The sequence below is a fragment of the Pleuronectes platessa genome, chromosome 13, assembly GCF_947347685.1.
Source record: "Pleuronectes platessa chromosome 13, fPlePla1.1, whole genome shotgun sequence".
NCBI classification, from domain to species: domain Eukaryota; kingdom Metazoa; phylum Chordata; class Actinopteri; order Pleuronectiformes; family Pleuronectidae; genus Pleuronectes; species Pleuronectes platessa.
Window position 1 is genome coordinate 1,409,888 of NC_070638.1, and position 21,397 is coordinate 1,431,284.

Below are 21,397 nucleotides of genomic sequence, written 5' to 3' on the forward strand. Positions count from 1 at the left end.
ACGTCAGGACAGTTGAGCCCTTAAATGTAGATTTCTTATAACAAAAGTGATTTTAAAAACAACATTAATATGTTTCTTCAGCACACGACTCAGTTTCCAGCTCATAAAACACATTGAAGTGAAGTATCAGGTGAATTGTTGATGATGACTCAGTAAACGTGTGTGTGCTAACGCCTCTGCTCCTCCAGTCCCATCATGGAGGCCTTTGGAAACGCCACCACCGTCCACAACAACAACTCCTCCCGCTTCGGGAAGTTCGTCCAGCTGCACTTCAGCCAGAAGGGAAACATCCAGGGCGGCAGGATCGTGGACTGTATCCTTTGAAACCCATCACACTGTCACTGGGATGAACTGGGACAGGCTGCTGGTTGTAGAGGTGAAGACGAGCAGAGTCCTTCATGAGGATCTGAGTCCGTCTGTCCTGAGAAGAGTAGAACTAGATCACTGCAGTTTATAGTGGAGCAAAGTAGAAGACAGGACATTTAGGGCCTTGAGTATTAAGAGGGTGTGGACCAGCGGGAGTCGAACCATGGACCTGCTTCTCAGGGACTATGTTCCTGGTGCTCATGCATGTGGAAGGTCATCAGGTTTAGTCTCTCTCTCCCTGTTGCTCTTGGTTTCTCTGTGGGACATTTAGCCGAGTCATTCAGTTCTTGTGCCTTGACCGAAGCTTCTCCGACCGCAGACCTCTTAGAGAAGGTGAGTGTCCGTCCTCCGACGACCCTGAGCCTGGACCTCAATGAGATGAGTCACCGGCGGTTGAGTAATGAGCGGTTCTCTCTTCTTCTCTGCAGAACCGTGTGGTCCGGCAGAACCCGGGGGAGAGGAACTACCACATCTTCTACGCCCTGTTAGCAGGAACCAACAGCCAGCAGAGAGGTGAGCAGAAAACACAGTGCCAGGTCCAAACCCGACGTGTGCAGCATCGAACTCTCGTCTTTACATCAGAGACAAACATCCTGTTAAGTTTCAGAGTTAAAGCAAAAACATGAAACTGTCCCTGAGCGACAGCGCCCCCTGGTGCCACACAGGGTGCCTCGTTCTGTCAGAGTCGATCAGTCCCACTGAGTCGTCTCATTCTGAAGCTGCTGGTTTAGTGTTGACAAGTTGCAAAGTGTTGCCGGCTGTGACAGCGTGTGTGTTTGTTGTGTGTCCGTTGTGTGTCTGCAGATGCGTTCGCGTTGACCCACACCGACAGCTACCACTACCTGAGGCAGTCGAGCTGCGTCACCGACAAGACAATCAACGACAAAGGCACTTTTCAGGATGTTCTGGTACGCAGGTCACAACACAGACACACACACACACGCACACACACACACACACACACACACACACACACACACACACACACACACACACACTAACACACTACTGTCGCTTCTTAAGAGTAAAACTAATAAATATTCTTTCACTGATGTGTGTTTAAGTGTTTCTGATCAGTTTGGTTTTAGTGTTTTGATGATATCAAAATGATGGAATTCGATGTGAGTCCATGGAGAAGATGAAGGTGCGACTTGAGGAGCTCACTCTTCTTCTCTGTTTTTCCCAGAATGCCATGCGGACGATGCAGTTCACGGAGGAGAACATCGGGGAGATCCTGCGCCTCCTGGCCGGGATCCTTCACGCCGGGAACATCGAGTTCATGACGGCTGGTGGAGCACAGGTCTCCTCCAAATCAGGTCAGAGCTCTTCTCCTTCATCCTCTTCACTCCTCTTCCTCTTCACTCCTCTTCCTCCTCACTCCTCTTCCTCTTCACTCCTCTTCCTCTTCACTAACAGGGTTTCCTTACTTCAGGTTCAGATTCATTTGTTAGTTGGAAATGAAACGTCGTCCTCCACAGATCAGGGTCAATTTAACATATGACACATTCATTTCATTTCGGTTCTTATTTATTTCTAAAAAAAAATTATACAATCTGAGCGAGAAGGAATTCAAACTTATTTAATCAGGCTTCTTCTCCATAAATCATTAATTAATTATTATCTTATACCAAACCAGCTTCCTATACATCTGTAAATATGTTTTTTAACTGTGCTCTATATTGTATATATTGTACAAAAAAATTATGTATTAATAAACACAATATAAATGATTAAATAAGGCTACATATATATTCAGTATATATATATATATGTATGTGTAACTCAAAATGTCAGTGATAAGACCTGAGTTCAGTTTGTGTTGCTCTCGTCTGCAGCTCTCAGCCGGACGTCCGACCTCCTGGGGCTGAACTCAGACCAGCTGGCCGAGGTTCTGACCCACAGGTCCATGATCCTCAGGGGGGAGGAGATCTCCACCCCCCTCACCGTGGAACAGGTGAGTGATCTCATAACCTTCAGGTGTAAAGGTGAAGTCATGGGTTTGAATCTGAGCTTCTCTCCATCCTGTGTGTGGAAGAGGATCAAATCCCAAGTGAGAAGATCGAGACGAGACTCCTGATCATATTCTTTTCTATGTGGGACATGGTCCTTGTCCCCCTGTGACGTGGGTCTCTTGTCCTCAGGCGGTGGACTCCAGAGACTCCATGGCCATGGCCCTTTACTCCCAGTGCTTCAACTGGATCATCAGGAAACTCAACAGCCGCATCAGGGGCAACGAGGACTTCAAGTCCATCAGCATCCTGGACATCTTCGGGTTCGAGAACTTCGAGGTGCGTGGAACACTTTGTCAGACGAGCACATTCCAACCACAGGATTCATTAACAGATTCTATCATCAGAGGATTCAGAGGGAAATGAAAAACGCCTTCAGCTGTTTGAGTGTCTCACATGAAACCAGGATCTCATTAACTTCTCACTGATGAATATAGTTTATTGAATTTAAATCCAAATTCAATCTCTGACCTTATATTTCTCCTCTACTCAGTATGTGAATCATATTGTAGTTGTTAATGAAGACATCAGTAGATGCAGCTCAGTGACTCCTCGTCCTCCAGCTCATTCACTCTCTGCTCTCTGTGTCTGGTCTCATTCTCCACAGGTCAACCGCTTCGAGCAGTTCAACATCAACTATGCAAACGAGAAGCTTCAGGAATATTTCAACAAGCACATTTTCTCCCTGGAGCAACTTGAGTACAACAAGTAGGTGGAGGCCGTTCGGTTCCTCACTGTGAAGAGAAGAGACGTGATGTGTTCTAAAGGTTTCCTCCTGTTGACCACGTGTTGTCTTGTCCCCTGCAGGGAGGGGCTGGCGTGGGTGGACATCAACTGGATGGACAACGGAGAGTGTCTGGACCTGATCGAGAAGGTACGGGGGGGTGGGGGGGGGGGGAAGAGAACTGTCAGGAGGACAGAGAAGGTTTCAGAGCTTCAGACGTTTCAGGAAAGTTGTTTAAAACTGTCGAATGAGGAAGATGATGATGATGATGAGGATGAGGAAGATGACTGTTGGAGAATGATAGAGTCAAGCAGCAGAAAGAGATGTGACGAGGATAAGATGATGATGAAGATGAAGATTATAATGATGATGAAGATGAAGATGATGATGAGGATGAGGATGATGATTGTTGGAGAACGATAGAGTCAAGCAGAAGAAGGAGATGTGACGAGGATCTGATGATGATGATGATGATGATGATGATGATGATGATGATGATGATGATGATGATGATGACGATGATGAGGATGAGGATGAGGATTGATGGAGAATGATAGAATCAAGCAGCAGAAAGAGATCTCACGAGGATAAGATGATGATGAAGATGATGATGAAGATGAAGATTATAATGATGATGAAGATGAAGATGATTATGAGGAAGATGATTGTTGGAGAACGATAGAGTCAAGCAGAAGAAGGAGATGTGACGAGGATCTGCTGATGATGATGATGATGATGATGATGATGATGAGGATGAGGATGAGGATGAGGATTGATGGAGAATGATAGAATCAAGCAGCAGAAAGAGATCTCATGAGGATAAGATGATGAGAATAAGATGATGACGATGATGATGATGATGATGATGATGATGATGATGATGATGATGATGATGATGATGGTCTTTCAATAGAAACTGGGTCTCCTGGCGCTGATGAATGAGGAGAGTCACTTCCCCAAAGCCACAGACGACACCTTACTGGAGAAGCTCCACAGCCAGCACTCGGTAGGTGTCCCTCCTCTTTTCTGATTATTTATGATTATTATTATGATGCAGGTTTGATTTCAGCCAAACTCACGGACAAATGTTAAAAACCAAATATCTGAACCGTCTTTTTTCTCTGGCTGCAGAAGAACTCTTTCTACGTGAAGCCCCGGGTTGCTGTGCACTTCTTCGGAGTCCGGCACTATGCAGGAGAGGTGGGTGCTGCCTCCTCCTCCTTCTCCTCCTCCTCCTCCTTCTCCTTCTCCTTCAGTGTAGTTCAGGGTGTTGTGTTCGGATCTGACGCCCCCTTGTGGCTGGTTGCAGGTGGTGTACGACGTGAGGGGGATGCTGGAGAAGAACAGAGACACTTTCAGAGACGACATCCTCAACCTGCTGAGGGAGAGCAGGTGAGAGGCAGCTTGGATTATAATGCCTTGCTCAAGAGCGCCTGCACTAATGTCACTGAAACAAGAAATAATAGAGAAATAAAAGATTCTCACGATACTTCTCGATATATATACGAGTCACGGACAGACAGGGATTTCTGGAATTATTAAACAGAAGATCATTTCTGCACTCATTTAATTTCTACACTCGTCTGTTCATCTTTCTTTTGTCAAACGATGATCAGATGGAAAATACTCATGTTTTGATGTCTTTCTCCGATTGTTCATTAAACTTCCAGATTTGCAGTTTAGCTCAAACTGTGATTTTTGACACGTCCTGACTCCCTGTGTCCCCTCTGTGGTTCAGGTTGGACTTTGTCTACGATCTGTTCGAACACGTGTTGAGCAGGAACAAGCAGGACACTCTGAAGAGCAGCTGCAAGCGCCGCCGGCCCACAGTCAGCTCCCAGTTCAAGGTAAGTTCCCAACAAACTTCAAACTGGTTCAGGAATCACCGGAGCTGAAGAGAAGCACATGTGACTCAGTCAGTCCCGACACTACCAGCAGCCGAGGAGCAGAAGTAGCTGTACAGAAGTAGTGTTCAGTGGGAGAGAGGGTTGTCGTTATAACAGCTTTAACTGATATATTATGATAAATATGAATAATTCATAGCTTCTCTGCAGCTGCGACAAACAGTGAATCACCTGTGGAAACAAGTTCATGTTGTTGCTGCTGCAGAAAACAACTGTTTACATATCATGTTGTAGTAATAGAAGCAGCAACTTACACATATAGTAATAGATGTGGTAGTACCTTATCGTAAAAGTATTACAGCCGGCATTGTATTTACTGTGGTGGTCCACAGTATTGCAGAAGAAGTAATATTGTTATTATAACTACGGGAGATAGAACGGAGAAGATCAGACTATTCTAGTTATAGTGAGTGTTTGTTGTTCAACCTCTGGAAACATCTAAATATCAGCAGTCATAGTAGTGAAAGTAATATTATCTGCACATTAGTAGTAAGCAGCAGTAACTGTAACAGTAACTGTCATAGTAACTGTAATATTAACTGTAATAGTAACTGTAATAGTAACTGTAGTGTTTGTGCATGTTTGCTTTGATGCAGAATTCTTTGCACTCCCTGATGGCCACACTCTGCACCTCCAACCCGTACTTCATACGATGCATCAAACCAAACACACGCAAGGTGAGTACACACACACACACACAATCACACACTCACACACACACACACACACTCACACACACACACACACACACACACACACACACACACACACACACACACACACACACACACACACACACACACTCACACACAAACACACATGCAGCAACCATTAGCAGCTCAGGACGTGGGAGCGTTTGTCATTTTAATAATCAGACCATTCCCCCCCCCCTCCTGTGTCTGGTCCTCTCTGGTGCCCTTTGACCCCAGGTTGCCTAGCAACAGGCAGGAGTCGTGGAGAAAGTACACACAAAGTATTCACAGGAGCGAGTGGGGGGAGGTTCACTGTGACTCCCCCCACAGACAATATCACAAGATATTCTGGAGTGATCAGTTGTGACATCATCAGCGAAAATGAAGTATTTTGTGACCAAAGAAAATAGTTTAGGATTTTAATGGCTCGAGTTTCTCAGATTTACATTTCACTCATTCACTCAAAACTTCACTGAACTAAATAATAATGAATAATCTAAATATATGATATGACAAAATAAATGTACAATAAAAATACAGTATATGGTTTGAAAAGTAATAATCAACAATACAAATATATAATAAAAGAAAAAAATCTACAATATAAGAAGAAATAGTCAAGAAAAAATATACTATAAAAAAAACAATAATCCAACATCTAAATTTACAATATAAGAAAACAAATCTACAGTAAAAATGTAAAATATAAGAAATATTCCTCAATATAAGCAACAATAATCCAAATGTGAGCTCGGCAGCGTGGACTAACTGATCGATAACTGTCTGGACGACTCATCAGAGACGTGACTTCAAATGTTAAAATATGGAACCAGTCACTTTGATGGAAATGATCCGACTTGGAACTAAACTGGAAATGTTCTTCGTAGGTTAATTTTTTATTAAAGTTATTACCCAGCATTTTCTGGGGCCAGAATTTCTTAAGTCTTTGTGAGCAGCTCTGTGAAGAGTCTCCGTCACACTGGAGGTGTTCAGACAGCAGAGAATTCAAAATGGCTTCACAGCGTCTTCACTGTGCAGCTGTGACGGAGTCGGACGTGGTCACTGGAGGTTTGTGACGCAGACGTGAAGAAGCTCTGAGCGGTTTGTGTGTTTGAGACTCTGGTTGTCGTGTGTGGCAGCACAGAGGGTCCCTGTGTGTGTGTGTGTCGGGGGGGAAGTGTGTGTGTACGTGTGAGTGTGTGTGTGTGAGTGGGAGGGGTTCTGAGCAGAAATGGTGACAGATCCAACAAATTCCCTGCAAACTGAATCATTTATTACATTAACACCAGGAAGATGTCCATGGTCTGATAGATTTCAAAGTATTATTTGTTTCCGAAGTGTAACTGAGTTAGTTTGTTATATCAAAATACTTATTTTGATTCTGAACCAAATGTCAAGAAATAACCTAAATCTTATTAATTAATAAATCCTGGATCTGCCCACTGGTTTGAATCATCTCCAAAGTGAATGATTTCTTCGTTTGGCTCACAACCGAGTTTCAATCAAATCAGTTCAGCAGCTTGTTGTGAATCCTGCTGAGAGACAGACAAACTTTGACAGGAGACGGAGACACAGATGGACGTTCATGTCCTCAGAGACACCAGTGAACAGCCGGCGTGCTTCTATGAGACGAACCGTCTGGATCCTCTTGTGATCGAATGGTGAACGAGGTCCGGTGATGACTTTCAAATGGAGCTTAATGTAGTGAGGGGGGGGGGGGGGGGTCAGGGGTCAAGGAGGCACGTGGCCCCTAAAGGCCCCTGAGGACCGTGTCCCCGTCATCTGCCTGTTCCACTCTGAGCAGGAGGACAGGAGCTCCATGATGTCTCATCCTCAAAACCAGTTTCATCTTCTTAGATCATCAGCTCCAAACACATTTTAATATAAACGTTTATGGTGGGAACAGTGGAAACAGCCTGCTGGGTAATGGGACTCCTGCAGCTGGGAAGTGGAATCTGAGGGTGAATATCAATCTATTGACAGAATGCATACTGGTGTGGACAGACCTCTAAACACAACTAGGACACACAAATACACACACAGTCATTAACACAACAGTGTGTAAGATAAACTAAAGCTTGTGACTCTTAGCTTTAATGGCTTGTTTAATCGATATCCAAAGGTGGAGCCAGATAATCTCCATCGCCCCCTGGTGGCTGGCTGCAGTACAGCTCATCAACCATCCTCCATGTTAGCAGATGGAACATGGATCAGACTAAAAACTGTAATATGTATGAAATCGGTAATTGTGAAAACGTAATTATATCAGAGAAAGGTTAGCAAAATGAATAAATACATATTTTAATGTTATTATTGTAATTTAACTGCACGTTATAAGATAAAATATATTTAAGAACTCGAGGATGAATCTGTCGTTATGAAGAAAACATCTTCTGCTCAGATTAGAAAATTCAAATTAGCTGCAGCCGTTCATCTGACCAGTCCCCATCACGTTTGAATATAAACAGCCTTCTCTATGCAGACACACACACACACACACACACACACACAGACACACACACACACACACACACACACACACTCTACAAGTGGTCGCACAAATTAGCCTCAGCAGGAGATGCATCGCCATGGCAACCTCAGCCCTCCCTCTCCACACACGAAGGGGGAGTGGAGTTACTGGTTTGAAAGCCTTTGTTAGTCTGTGTGTGTGAGTCTGTGTGTGAGTGTGTGTCAGTGTGTGTGAGGCGCTCAGTGTGTGGAGGAGACGCACAGTGTCGGGAAGTTCTCTGTCGTGTGTCTGTGGATTTAACGTTCAGACGGAGAGAGACGGGCGAGCGAGGATGCGCGGTGAGGCTTGTGTGTACTGTTGTGTGTTGAAGTGTGTACGTGTTGAAGTGTGTGCGTGTTGCACAGAGGTTGTGTGTGCACGGTGGACGGAGGTGACAAGCAGCTCTCAGGTGTGTCTTCATATCCAGGACGAGTCAGACAGAAAGACAGTTGAATTATTATTTTGTCCTTTGTCGCTGGTTATTTCTCTTTAACCTCAAACTGGTTCCCACTGCTGGTTCCTTTCTCCCTAACTGGACTTGAAGGTTTTCACCTCTGGATTTCCACAGTCGAGTTTCAAAGCATGAATGAGGCCGAGGACATGATGAGGAGACTAGAGGACATGATGAGGAGACTTGAGGACATGATGAGGAGACTTGAGGACATGATAAGGAGACTTGAGGACATGATGAGGAGACTTGAGGACATGATGAGGAGACTTGAGGACACGATGAGGAGACTTGAGGACATGATAAGGAGACTTGAGGACATGATGAGGAGACTTGAGGACACGATGAGGAGACTTGAGGACACGATGAGGAGACTTGAGGACACGATGAGGAGACTTGAGGACATGATGAGGAGACTTGAGGACACGATGAGGAGACTTGAGGACATGATAACGAGGAGACTTGAGGACATGATAAGGAGACTTGAGGACATGATGAGGAGACTTGAGGACATGATGAGGAGACTTGAGGACACGATGAGGAGACTTGAGGACATGATAATGAGGAGACGCTGTGTGTCTGGATGAGATGTTTCAGATCTGCTGGTTTCTGATTGGCTGCTGAGGAGACACTGTGTCCTCAGATGGATCCTGGTGAAGCTCTGACTCCTCTGACAGCTGATGTTGTTCACAGCTACTAGAACCTTCAATGTCTGGTTTGTCTCAGAAGCTCCACGTCTGCAGGTTGGACTTGTGTCATGTCTCGTGTGTCAGAGGAATTCAAACCCAGAAGAATCTTGTAACTTGTGTCCTGATGAAAGAAGAGACAGGGACCTTCATGCCGGCGCTGAGGGACGTTCAGCTCCTCCTGAGTTAGATTGTCTCTCTGTCCCCCCCCCCCCCCACCACCACCGGGTCCAAGCCCCCTCGGGAGCGCACTGACACGCCCCCTTTTGTCCTCCTGAATGCCCTGGGTCTTTGAGGGAAGTTGAGACAGACACAGAGTTTCGTCCCTCAGGCTTTTGTTGTCCCGTCTCTGTGGACGCCTGAGATGCTCTGTCTGCCTCCGGAGGACGATTCACTTCACAGAACTGGACCTCAGAATATTCTGACCTCTGGACGAACAGAACCCAAATGTCCTCGTATAACATCTGCAGAAATTATCTGTTACAAATTTAGTCAAGCAATACAAACGATTAGTGCCAAATGTTACAGATCCATTTATTCTTGGTGGAAAACCTCATATTTTAAGAGAGTCTGCATTAAAATACATTTTGATAATATTTAGATAAACTGTCATTGTTTATATCTTCAACATTTCTCAACATAAGATCATCACAACAATACGATGAGTTGACATTAGGCTGTTTTCTCTTTCACTTCTGAAACACGAGCCATCAGAGCAAATCTCAGACAATTAAGATCTTAATACTGTCTTGAAATCGCAAATTTAAAATTAACAAAGAGTTAGTTCGTAGATAATATCTGTCCACCCTGGGCAGGTAAATTAGATAATAATAATATCAAGAAAAAGAATAAAAACATTTTGTCAACAAAACTGTGTTTGTCAAAGTAGTTCCCTGTTGTGTCCTCGCTCCAGTTATACAACAAAGTCTTTTGGGTTTTCAAAGACTTTGACAGTGAGACAGTTTAACGTGGTTGAATTTAATCCCTCTGGATTTCATTCACCTCTAGAATCCTGAACAGAAAATCCACCTCACAGCTGCAGCGCTTTGTCGGCAGCACGACACGTGTCCCGGTTGTGTTGAGGTTACGAAGAGAAGCCAGAAGGAGAAAACTCATTTCATATTTAACTGTGTGACATATAAAAAGAAAGAGAGCGAGAGGAGAATGGGTAGAGAACGTGTGACAGACAGGAAGCAGCTTCCTGACTCCACTCGTCTTTGTGCCGCCGCTGACCGGCCGTATGCAAATGAGCTTTATGCTGATGAGGTGTCCTCTGTGACCAGTGGCTGTTAAAGAATCCATTCAGTCTCTTCAGTGAACATCTCAGCAGCTCCACTGGGTCGTCAGCCGGCTCTCAGGGGACATGGGGGCTGAATGAAGAGGATGTTACAGCCGGTATGAAAGCCACCCCTTATCCAGAGACCCCCCCCCCCCACCCACGCCCACCGAGGTTACAGGGTGAGAGGGGTCCCCGGGAAATAAAGCGTCTCTCACTGAATGCACTTCTGTAAGAAATGAGGGCGTCTCATCGTCAGTGTGTGTTTCTCTGACTTGTGCGACTCATTTCTGACTTGTCAATGAGTCGAATGAAGTTTGAAGAATGTGTGTGGAAGTTTAAAGGGACGGGGGTGAGGTGAGGTTCAGACGTCAACATGAGGATTGTTCACAGCTGATGAGCCTCACACACACACACGTCTCTGGTTTAACAAGGGAAATGTCTGGTTCTGTGTTTCCAGCAGAGAAGAGCGTCAGAGAGTTTAAACATCTACAACTCCAGATGTTAATGTGTCTGTTTGCATCCCCCCCCCCTTGTCTGCCTCCAGATGCCTGACCACTTCGACCAGACCGTGGTTCTGAACCAGCTCAGATATTCAGGCATGTTGGAGACGGTGAAGATCCGGCGCACAGGATTCCCCGTCCGGAGAGCGTTCCAAGACTTCTGCTGCCGGTGAGTCTCAGCAGCTCCTCTCACACAGGGTTAGGGTTAGGGTTAGTGTTAGGTTTAGTGTTAGGGTTAGGGTTAGGGTTAGGTTAGGGTTAGGGTTAGGGTTAGGGTTAGTGTTAGTGTTAGGGTTAGGGTTAGGGTTAGGGTTAGTGTTAGGGTTAGTGTTAGGGTTAGGGTTAGGGTTAGTGTTAGTGTTAGGGTTAGGGTTAGTGTTAGGGTTAGGGTTAGTGTTAGTGTTAGGGTTAGGGTTAGTGTTAGGGTTAGTGTTAGGGTTAGGGTTAGGCATCATCTTCTGTGTGATGACGGCTCTACAGTCTATGAGCCTCACACACCAAAAGAACCTGCAGGTCTTAGTTTGACTTCAGTATTTCACCAAATATCAATTTCTAAACCAGTGTATTTCACAGATATTTAGGGATGTACCGATATGGACATTCTTGGCCGATAACGATGTTTGTTTATTTTGTTTTTGTTGTTATTCATTCACCCTTTTGTGCCGCGGAAAATAATAATTTAAAAAGCACAATTTAAAATTATTTCAGCCCTTTATCACTCTGATCTTTTAATGAGCACAAATTCAAATTCAAATTCAGATTTATGAAACAATCTTTAGTTTAATTCCCACAAACTAAACTTTATTGAAAGGAGACATATTATGCCCATTTTACCACAGTTGATTTGGCTCCTTGGGGTCTTATTTATATGTCTGTAACATATTTTGGTCAAAATACCAGAGGGATAATTTAATACAGCACCTTTTTCACCCTGTTTAAAACAGCCCTCCTCAGATTGACCTGTTTTGAGTGCCCCCCCCCCCCCCATCTCCATTCAGGAGACTCTGGTTTCTAGCTTCACTTTCCTATTCAGTGTTTTCAAACAGGGACTCGAACCTTGTCCCTGCATCCTGTGAACCTGAAACCCTCTGGATCCTGAACCTTCTCTCCCCCTGCTCCTCAGGTACAAGGTGCTGATGCGGGAGGTGTTGACGCCGGAGGACCCCAGGGGGCGCTGCATCCAGCTGCTGAACCACTATGACAGCAGCAGCGTGGAGTGGCAGATGGGAAAGACCAAGGTGAGGGACAGACGTTTGTATGTCCAACTTCACAGGACGCAGTCATCATGTGCTGAGTTCAGGGTATGACTTTTCCTGTCAAACCCTGAACTCCTGAACATCCTGTTCCTCCTCCGGCGCCGCAGCTGATCCGTGCTAATGTGGAATATTATTGGATGGAAGTTCGCCACCGGGGGGGGGGGGGGGGGGGGCAATCCACTTCGGCTGCATTCTGCTCCCCACAGGGCCTAATTTGGCTTTGTGCGCCACGTGTGTGTCTGTGTGTTTCTATGTGTGTGTGTGATTATGAATGATTGAGGTCCAGAACACCTGAAGCATGGAATCCAACAGCTATTGGCTTCAGTCCCTCTGCTTCCACTACAACGGGTGCCAGTGTGCGTGCCCGTGCATGTGAATTCTGTTAGGAAATGAAAAGACAGATGGTCGACGCACATCCCTGATCGCAGTGTGATTGTGTGATGCTGCAGAGGGCGGCAGCAGGAAGTGTGTGTGTGTGTGTGTGTATGTGTGTGTGTTTGTGTGTGTGTTTGTGTGTTTGTCCAGGACAGACAAGAAGCCGTGTGAGGAGTCAGCGCACTCGGCTGGAACCTTCATCACCTGTATGATGAAGACGAGCTGCTCTCACACTGTGTCCACGCCGTCCTCCAGCCTCTGCCTGTCAAACCCTTAAATCACTTCTATGTCCCTCTGAGGGATTGGCCCTCGGAGCCTCTGCCCCCCCGCAGACAGATTTACACTGAGCGGCCTCCGGCTCCTTTCAGGACACACATGTCCTCACCATTGTTTTGTTTTAACAGCCTCAAACTTAATTTCCTGGTAGCCGAGCCGCCTGCTCCTCCATCCACGGGTCTGAACCGCCCCCCCACCCGAGACCCAAAAGTGCTCCGAGGCTTATCCAGACTGTTGTTGCTCTAATTAGCATTTTAATGAACTGAGAAGGATTCGTTCCTCAATTCATGGGGATGCAAATGTCCGGCGCTTTCTGTGCACGTGTGATTCCTGTTTGTGCACGTGTCCCTTTGTGTCTACGTGTGTCCTTTATATGAGTGTTTACCTGTGTGTGGTCACGTTGTGGGGACATCTGGTCCCCTCATGAAAACTATAGAGGTACATGCATGTGTGTGTGTGTGTGTGTGTGTGTGTGTGTGTGTGTGTGTGTGTGTGTGTGAAACAGAGGAAAAATCGACTGAATAAATTCCTTCTCAACTGTTTTATTATTTATTTTCCTTTATTCCACCTTTCATTTCCAGATGAACTCACTTTCATCTCCTTCATGATTTTATCTTTGTGGTTTCTTCGGTGTAAAGTTATGAGATTTGTGAGATTGTGAAGTTTTGTTGTTATTATAACATCGTGGCTCCGTGCGTGGGCGGAGACATTTGATATCTTTGATCGATCGACTGATTGATTGGAAACGCTCTTACAGCCTGACAGCAGCTGCGTTCAGGGGGGGGGGGGGGGGGGGGGGCGTTGGCAGTTGTGTGAGTTTGTCTTTGTGTGTTTTAGTCGTGTGTGTGCCTGTAGGTGCACGTGCATGGGCATGTACTGCACGTTTGATTAACCTGCTCGTCAAAGAGAGAAATCCACATCACCCCGGAAATCTCATTAGTGCTTCACCGCTGAGGATTCAACCACCCACACACACACACACACACGCACACACACACACACACACACACACACACACACACACACACACACACAGTACATTATTCAACAGCAGAAAGGCGATCTGTATCCTGTACCCCACAGCACTGTGACATTTCCCCACCGCCCCATATCTAATTTCCCTCCCTCTAATCGGATTAACCCCGGGCGTCCCTCACTGGGCCCGTCTCTCTATCAATGGACGGCAGCTTGTCTCCGGCAGCGGGCGGCTGCACTGAGCGCCTCTGAGACGAGTCTTTTCACCGAGAGATGTCCTGAAATCACTCGCTGCAGTAATCTGTGCTCTTTAGCAGCGTGAACAAAGGAGGAGGAGGATCTGGATTTGATTCATGTCGGCAGCTTTGTTCTCGTCCCTTGTTCTCCTGGATGGGGGGGGGGTCTGTTACAGAGGGGGCCTTCCCTTTTTAATCCTGTTCACTTGCAAATCTTTTATTCATAATGTGTGTGTAACATGGGGAATGTGGTGAATGCACAGTTTAAAGTAGTGGCCGTATCCCTCCGTCCTCCGTGTTAACTCTCAGCTTTTATCCATTTTCCACTTTTATTAAACTATATTTCAGATTTTTCTGCAAGTAAAAAACAACCAACATCAAATACTTGTCACGTGCAGAAACATCATCTGCACGTGAGTCACTTCGTACATCTTTGACAAACATTTATTTAACGTCTACCTTGATTTTTTTAGTTTGGTCCATGTCCCATCTGCTAACATGGAGGAGGAGGGGTTTATGACCTATACTGCAGCCACCAGGGGGCGATCAGGGCATGGTCATGTCATGTTTAAGCCATAAACATCCAGATTAAAGATAAATCTAAATTGTCCTGTTATTGATCTTATTGAAATTAGATCTTTATATCTCCTCCCTCTCCTCTCCTCGTCCCTCAGGTCTTTCTTCGGGAGTCTCTGGAGCATCGTCTGGAGAAGCAGAGGGAGGTGGAGGTGCTGAAAGCAGCCATGATCATCCAGGCTCATGTCATGGGCTTCATGGCCAGGTACACAACCACAACCACACGTCAAAAAGCTGCTGACAAACCGTAACCTGAAGTTCACTTTGTTCATTAACGTGCGTCGATGCTGCTCCACACACAGGAAGCAGTACAGGAAGCTGCTGCAGTGCATTGTGGTCATTCAGAAGAACTACCGGGCTTTCTACTGGAGGAGGAGGTTCCTGCTCCTCCGCCGGGCTGCGCTCACCTTCCAGAAATGCCTGAGAGGCCAGCTGGCCCGCCGGGTCTACAGCCAGCTGCTGGAGGAGAGGAGGAGGAGGGAGGAGGAAGAGGAGCACCGCAGGAGGGTGGAGGAGGAGATGGAGAGGTGGGATCATCATGCAACTCCTTCCTCTTGAGATTACTGTTCTGAATTTACATGGTATCAGTAACACTAGGACCACATAAGGGTTTATTTAATCTGGTGTGGAATGGTACCTACTGCTTTGGTTGTTTTGGTTGATGATGTATATTTCCTGTCTGACATTAATCAGTTTAAAAATATATAATGTTGGCTAACGTCTCACTGTTTGTCTGCAGGGAGAGACTGAGGCTGGAGGCTGAGACACTCGCCAGAGAGGTACGAGGAAACCAGTTATCAAGAAATTCATCAAAGTGAAAAAGAGTGGTCGACCCAAATCTAAGCTTTATCTAAATGTGGCTGGAGAAGTTTTCTCCATTTTGTAGAAATTAGTCTTGAAAAGAAAAATATTTCAGAAGGAAAGTAATAAAAAATGAGGCATGAAATTCTTCCATTTTTACGAAATCAGCAGATTTTGAGTTTTTGTAAAGATTTGAGAAACAGTCTTTTTGTACCATGAGCACCGTCAGTGTTTGGAACACCACTTTCTTTTCTGTCCTCAGGCTGAGGAGACCAGGAAGCTGGAGGAGACCAGAAAGCTGGAGGAGACCAGAAAGCTGGAGGAGACCAGAAGGCTGGAGGAGACCAGAAGGCTGGAGGAGACCAGTAGGCTGGAGGAGACCAGAAGGCTGGAGGAGACCAGTAGGCTGGAGGAGACCAGTAGGCTGGAGGAGACCAGAAGGCTGGAGGAGACCAGTAGGCTGGAGGAGACAAGTAGGCTGGAGGAGACCAGTAGGCTGGAGGAGACCAGTAGGCTGGAGGACCTGCATCGTGCTGAGGAGTTGGCCTCTCTGGTTTCGGCTCAGTTGCCGCCAGCCATGGCTGCAGGAATATCACCAGACGCTCTAGAGGAGCTGGAGTCAGCCGAGACCTGTGAGGGGGCAATTCGTCCCCATGAAGCAACTAAGGTGGAGGAGATCCTACGACTGGAGCGGGAGATCCAGGCACTGCAGAGGCAGAAGGAGCGCCAGGAGCTCTCCCTGACGGAGGCCTCTCTGAACCGCCTGCAGCTGCTCCGCGACCAGGAGCTCAAGCGGCTGGAGGACGAAGCCTGCAAGGCGGCGCAGCAGTTCTTAGACTCGCTGAACTTTGATGAGATCGACGAGTGTGTGAGGAACATTGAGAGCTCCTTGGGAGTCAGCGAGGAGGACGAGAAGGAGAGGGACAGTGGACGGAGGAGAGGCGGTGAGGAGGAGGAGGTCGACGAAGGATTTGAGGCTGATGACGAGGCCTTTAAAGACTCTCCGAACCCGAGTGAGCACGGCCACTCAGACGGCCAACGGACCAGTGGGATCCGAACAAGCGATGACTCTTCTGAAGAAGACCCGTATGCCAATGACGGCGTTATCCCACCACTGCCTCCAACCACTGTTCTTCACCCGCCGCTGCCTTTACCGCCTGTGCCGCCAGCCTGCCACAGTGCATCGGCTTCATCCGAGGCTCAGTCTGATGACCTGGTGGAGCTCATTACGCCAAACGAGGATTCAGACTACGACCAGGATGACTACGACGAGGGCGCCATCGTGTCAAGTGGCAGCGTGGCGTTCTCCAACCCTTGCAGCGGGCAGTGGTCTCTGGACTACCGCGGCTCGGTTGGCACCTACAACAGCTCGGGGGCTTACCGCTTCAGCTCGGAGGGAGCTCAGTCATCAGTGAGTATCCTCGATGTGTTGTGTAAGCTGCAGAAGGAACTCAGATTGACCAACGGGCAGCTGAGACACCGTCCTGCGTGTCTGAGGTTGTGTCCCTGACAGCTCAGACGTCATGAGGCTGCTCTACGTAGAGGACTATTCAGAGAGTTTCTTAGATGGAATATATACTCATCCTTAAGTATTTGAAAAGCTCAAATCAGTCAGAATGTTTCAAACCCATTGGAATCAAACTGAAAACGAAGCTAATCCACTGCAGTACAGCGAACTCGTTCGGTAACACTGTATTTGTTCCGATTCCTTCCAGTTCGAGGACAGCGAGGACGACTTCGACAGGTTCGACACAGACGATGAGCTCTCGTACCGCCGGGACTCGGTCTACAGCTGCGTCACGCTCCCGTACTTCCACAGCTTCCTCTTCATCAAGGGTAACTCCCTCACTACTCACACGTCTTAAAATGGCGCCGAGAAGAGAGGATTTCACTCTTTTACATGGACACGCCCTCATATTTAAGATATTCTTAGAACATTCTTTTTTGTGGTATTGGTTACATTCTGCTGTTTTCCTCTGGCAGGCGGTCTGATGAACACGTGGAAGCGGCGCTGGTGCGTTCTGAAGGACGAGACCTTCCTGTGGTTCCGGGCCAAGCAGGAGGCTCTGAAGCAGGGCTGGCTGCACAAGAAGGGAGGAGGCTCGTCCACGCTGTCCCGCCGGAACTGGAAACGCCGCTGGTTCGTGCTGCGGCAGAGCAAACTCATGTACTTCGAGAACGACGGCGAGGACAAGATGAAGGGCGTGATGGACATGCACAACGCCAAGTAAGATGTCCTCAAAGTCACATTCCACAATGGATGGTGTCATATCTTCTGATTTAGTTATTTATTAGTAGTGTTATTAATAATTAGCAGTGCTGAACACCTTCCAGACCAATACTCAATACTCAGAGAAGACACTGTGGTCATGAGTGTTTTCTGTGACGTGCAGAGAAATCATCGATAACACCGGTAAGGAGAATGGAATCGACATCGTGATGCCGGACAGGACCTACCACCTGATCGCAGAGTCTGCCGAGGACGCCAGGTAGGTCGGGTGAATGTTGTTCCTCCCGAACAAAAGCCCGGTTTAAAAGGATTGAATAAGATGTGTCAGTAGCAGAGTGATTCAGTGAATTCTCATTGGTTGCAGCCAGTGGTTCAGCGTGCTGAGTCAGGTCCACGGCGCCACCGAGCAGGAGATCAAAGAGATGCACGACGAGCAGGCCAACCCCCAGAATGCTGTGGTGAGCACCGGCCCACCTTGTTTCATGTAGAGATCAAATAGTTCAAATAAAATAAGCACATTTTATAGATGACAGCAAACATTCAAACTCAAAAACCATTCAAACCATCACTGACCAACACTGTTTCTGAACCTCTCTCTCTCTCTCTCTCTCTCTCTCTCTCTCTCTCTCTCTGTCTCCATCTCTGTCTCTTCAGGGGACATTGGATGTGGGGATGATCGATTCCGTTTGTGCGTCAGATAATCCAGAGAGGTGAGGACCGAAATCAAATCATCGTGTGTCTTCAAGTTTTCCTTGCGTCATTTGAAAAGTGTCAGTCCGATAGAAGTCAGCGCTCCTCACTCAGATCGTCCACGTCTTCTTCTGTGGTGTCACCGTTTGCTGCGGCCATTATGATATGTCCACTTTTAGTTTTGTGGTCAAAATGGACAAGAAATTCACGAGTGGAGAATCTCCTGTTCATGTCTGACGATGGTTAGAGACTCTACCACAAATATTTAGTCTGAGTCTCTTCTTCTTTGGGATCTTCCCTCGAACGTCAACCAGGTGACTGAGATTTCAGAGCCTCTGGTCTTATTCTCACCATCGTTTCTCCTCAGGTCAAACTCCTTCGTCATGATCACAGCCAACCGCGTGCTGCACTGCAACGCCGACACGCCCGAGGAGATGCACCACTGGATCACACTGCTGCAGCGCTCCAAGGGAGACACCCGAGTGGACGGCCAGGAGTTCATCATCCGAGGTGATGGGGGAATCACTTTAAGTGGCTGGAGTCTACCCCTCAATGACAGTTTTTTGCTTTTAAATGTGTATTTCTTCATTTTGTTCAACTTGCAAAATGTGGATATAAATCCCAAATCAAAGATTCAGTGTGAAACCTCTGGTTCCTGCTGCCCAGTCGCTTTGTGACTGCACACGTTGTCTGATAGAGATGAGAGAAAGAAGCATCCTCATGTTACTCCTTCTCTCTCTCCAGGCTGGTTGCACAAAGAGATGAAGAACAGTACCAAAGCGTCACTGAAACTGAAGAAGCGCTGGTTCCTGCTTACCCACAATTCCCTGGACTACTATAAGAGCTCGGAGCGCAACGCCCTGAAGCTGGGAACACTGGTGCTGAACAGCCTCTGCTCCGTGGCTCAGCCGGACGAGAAGGTCTTCAAAGAGACCGGTAAGGAAGGGACGAGTCGCAGGCAGAATCAGGTCGGGTCCGATGTGTTGTTTCATCCTCCCTCTCCTCGCTCGCCCTCAGGCTACTGGAGCGTGATCGTGTACGGTCGCAAACACTCGTACCGTCTCTACTGCAAGCTGCTGAACGAGGCCACGCGCTGGGCCAACGCCATCCAGAACGTCATCGACGCCAAAGCTCCCATCGACACGCCCACGCAGCAGCTCATCCAGGACATCAAGGTAGGAAGCTCGTCGGCAGCAGGGCCGTGCAAACTGCCGTTCACCGTGTGACAGTCAGCTGATGTGTCATCCTGCTCTGCTCTCTGCAGGAGAACTGTCTGAACTCGGAGGTGGTGGAGCAGATCTACAAGAGGAACCCCATCCTTCGCTACAGCCACCACCCGCTGCACTCGCCTCTGCTACCGCTGCCCTACGGAGACATCCACGTCACCGGTGAGTCCAGTTACAGAGAAGAGTCGTAGAAGAGGAACCGGCTTCCTGGATCAGTCAAATATCAGTGAATACTTGTGTCCTTCACCTCATGAAGACTCCAACAGAGAGGATTATTGCATTTTCCCCCTAAACTAGATATATTAAGAAAGAACCGGTTTTATCCACTTACTATGATACATAAAATGGCCACGACCGTGTGATAATGAATCCCAAGTCCATCCTCTTCCAACATTTTCTTAAATAAAATCCATCTGACTATAAAGATTCCGATTCAGAACTGAAAAGCACAGAATTATGAAGAAGAGGTGACATGTACGATTAATGTCAAGAAGCAATGCTGGCTACTGATCAGTCAAGATCAACACATGTTCAAATGTGGTGTATTCATTTTAATAGAGAGTTTATTAGATAATATGATCAACAAGTAGTAGTTGAGACAGTTCTCAGTGTACAAACACTTTGATCCCACTTGAAAGGAGCGTTTTTAAAGGGAGTTTGGTGACACTGCCTGAAGCTACACAGGGTTCAGGTGAAAAGTGGCACATGTGGACATTAACCTCACACTTACATTCATGGAGCTACAGGTTCACAATCCAGAGACCCTCACTGACCTCTTCCCTTCATCCCCCGTTCAGCTCAACGACACAGAAGCTACACGACGCTCCAGGACGAAGCCCTCAAGGTGTTCAGCTCTCTGCAGCACTTGGAGGGCGTGGCCGACCCCGTGCCCATCATCCAGGGCATCCTGCAGACGGGCCAGGAGCTCAAGCAGCTGCGGGACGAGCTCTACTGTCAGCTGGTCAAGCAGACGACACGAGCGCCACAGCCGGGAAGCACCGGGAACCTCTGCACCTGGAAGATCCTGGCCTGCATGTCCTGCACCTTCATCCCGACCAGGAGCATCCTCAGATACCTCAAGTTCCACCTGAAGAGGTACTAGCTTGTGCACAGATGGATGAAGAATGATTCATCTCCAATTCTCTTTGTAAATGTCTGAATCTTTGGCACCGACATGCTAAACATCTCCCTCTCCCCAGGACTCGAGAGCTCCTCCCCGGCTCGGAGATGGATCGGTACGCCGCCTTCGCCCTGGACTGCTTGAGAAGGACTCGATCCAGGGAGAACGTCCCGTCGCAGGAGGAGATCCGCTCCATCGTGGCCCGGCAGGACATGAGCACCACCGTTCACTGCCACGGAGGAGGCTCCTGCAAGATCACCATCAACTCACACACCACGGCCGGAGAGGTGGGTGACACTGGCACATGGTGCATTGTGGTGAAGCTGGAATCAACAGAGAATTAAGATCCTGCTGTGTGTGTGCGTCAGGTGGTGGAGAAGCTGATCCGCGGCCTGGCCATGGAGGACAGCAGGAACATGTTTGCTCTGTTCGAACACAACGACACCATTGAGAAAGCCATCGAGAGCCGCTCAGTGGTGGCCGACGTCCTCGCCAAGTTTGAAAAGTAAGTGTGCGAGT

At 47.3% G+C, this 21,397-nt stretch overlaps 1 protein-coding gene across 1 annotated transcript in view; it reads left to right on the top strand.

Moving 5' to 3' along the window:
• Positions 1 to 21,397, top strand: part of myo10 (myosin X) — a 65,483-nt gene that overhangs the window by 41,199 nt on the left and 2,887 nt on the right. Inside the window, exons 6-37 of the mRNA XM_053437484.1 lie at positions 189 to 313; positions 686 to 699; positions 795 to 879; positions 1,171 to 1,274; positions 1,553 to 1,682; positions 2,202 to 2,320; positions 2,508 to 2,654; positions 2,983 to 3,083; positions 3,183 to 3,249; positions 4,013 to 4,105; positions 4,231 to 4,299; positions 4,409 to 4,491; positions 4,838 to 4,946; positions 5,600 to 5,680; positions 11,162 to 11,286; positions 12,241 to 12,355; positions 14,910 to 15,016; positions 15,114 to 15,338; positions 15,551 to 15,590; positions 15,875 to 17,023; positions 17,328 to 17,448; positions 17,596 to 17,839; positions 18,006 to 18,101; positions 18,207 to 18,300; positions 18,497 to 18,552; positions 18,900 to 19,042; positions 19,277 to 19,468; positions 19,550 to 19,707; positions 19,797 to 19,920; positions 20,556 to 20,853; positions 20,958 to 21,165; positions 21,247 to 21,383. Of these exons, the coding sequence (XP_053293459.1) occupies positions 189 to 313; positions 686 to 699; positions 795 to 879; positions 1,171 to 1,274; positions 1,553 to 1,682; positions 2,202 to 2,320; positions 2,508 to 2,654; positions 2,983 to 3,083; positions 3,183 to 3,249; positions 4,013 to 4,105; positions 4,231 to 4,299; positions 4,409 to 4,491; positions 4,838 to 4,946; positions 5,600 to 5,680; positions 11,162 to 11,286; positions 12,241 to 12,355; positions 14,910 to 15,016; positions 15,114 to 15,338; positions 15,551 to 15,590; positions 15,875 to 17,023; positions 17,328 to 17,448; positions 17,596 to 17,839; positions 18,006 to 18,101; positions 18,207 to 18,300; positions 18,497 to 18,552; positions 18,900 to 19,042; positions 19,277 to 19,468; positions 19,550 to 19,707; positions 19,797 to 19,920; positions 20,556 to 20,853; positions 20,958 to 21,165; positions 21,247 to 21,383 (4,959 nt within the window). The remainder of the gene's footprint in view (positions 1 to 188; positions 314 to 685; positions 700 to 794; positions 880 to 1,170; positions 1,275 to 1,552; positions 1,683 to 2,201; positions 2,321 to 2,507; positions 2,655 to 2,982; positions 3,084 to 3,182; positions 3,250 to 4,012; positions 4,106 to 4,230; positions 4,300 to 4,408; positions 4,492 to 4,837; positions 4,947 to 5,599; positions 5,681 to 11,161; positions 11,287 to 12,240; positions 12,356 to 14,909; positions 15,017 to 15,113; positions 15,339 to 15,550; positions 15,591 to 15,874; positions 17,024 to 17,327; positions 17,449 to 17,595; positions 17,840 to 18,005; positions 18,102 to 18,206; positions 18,301 to 18,496; positions 18,553 to 18,899; positions 19,043 to 19,276; positions 19,469 to 19,549; positions 19,708 to 19,796; positions 19,921 to 20,555; positions 20,854 to 20,957; positions 21,166 to 21,246; positions 21,384 to 21,397) is intronic.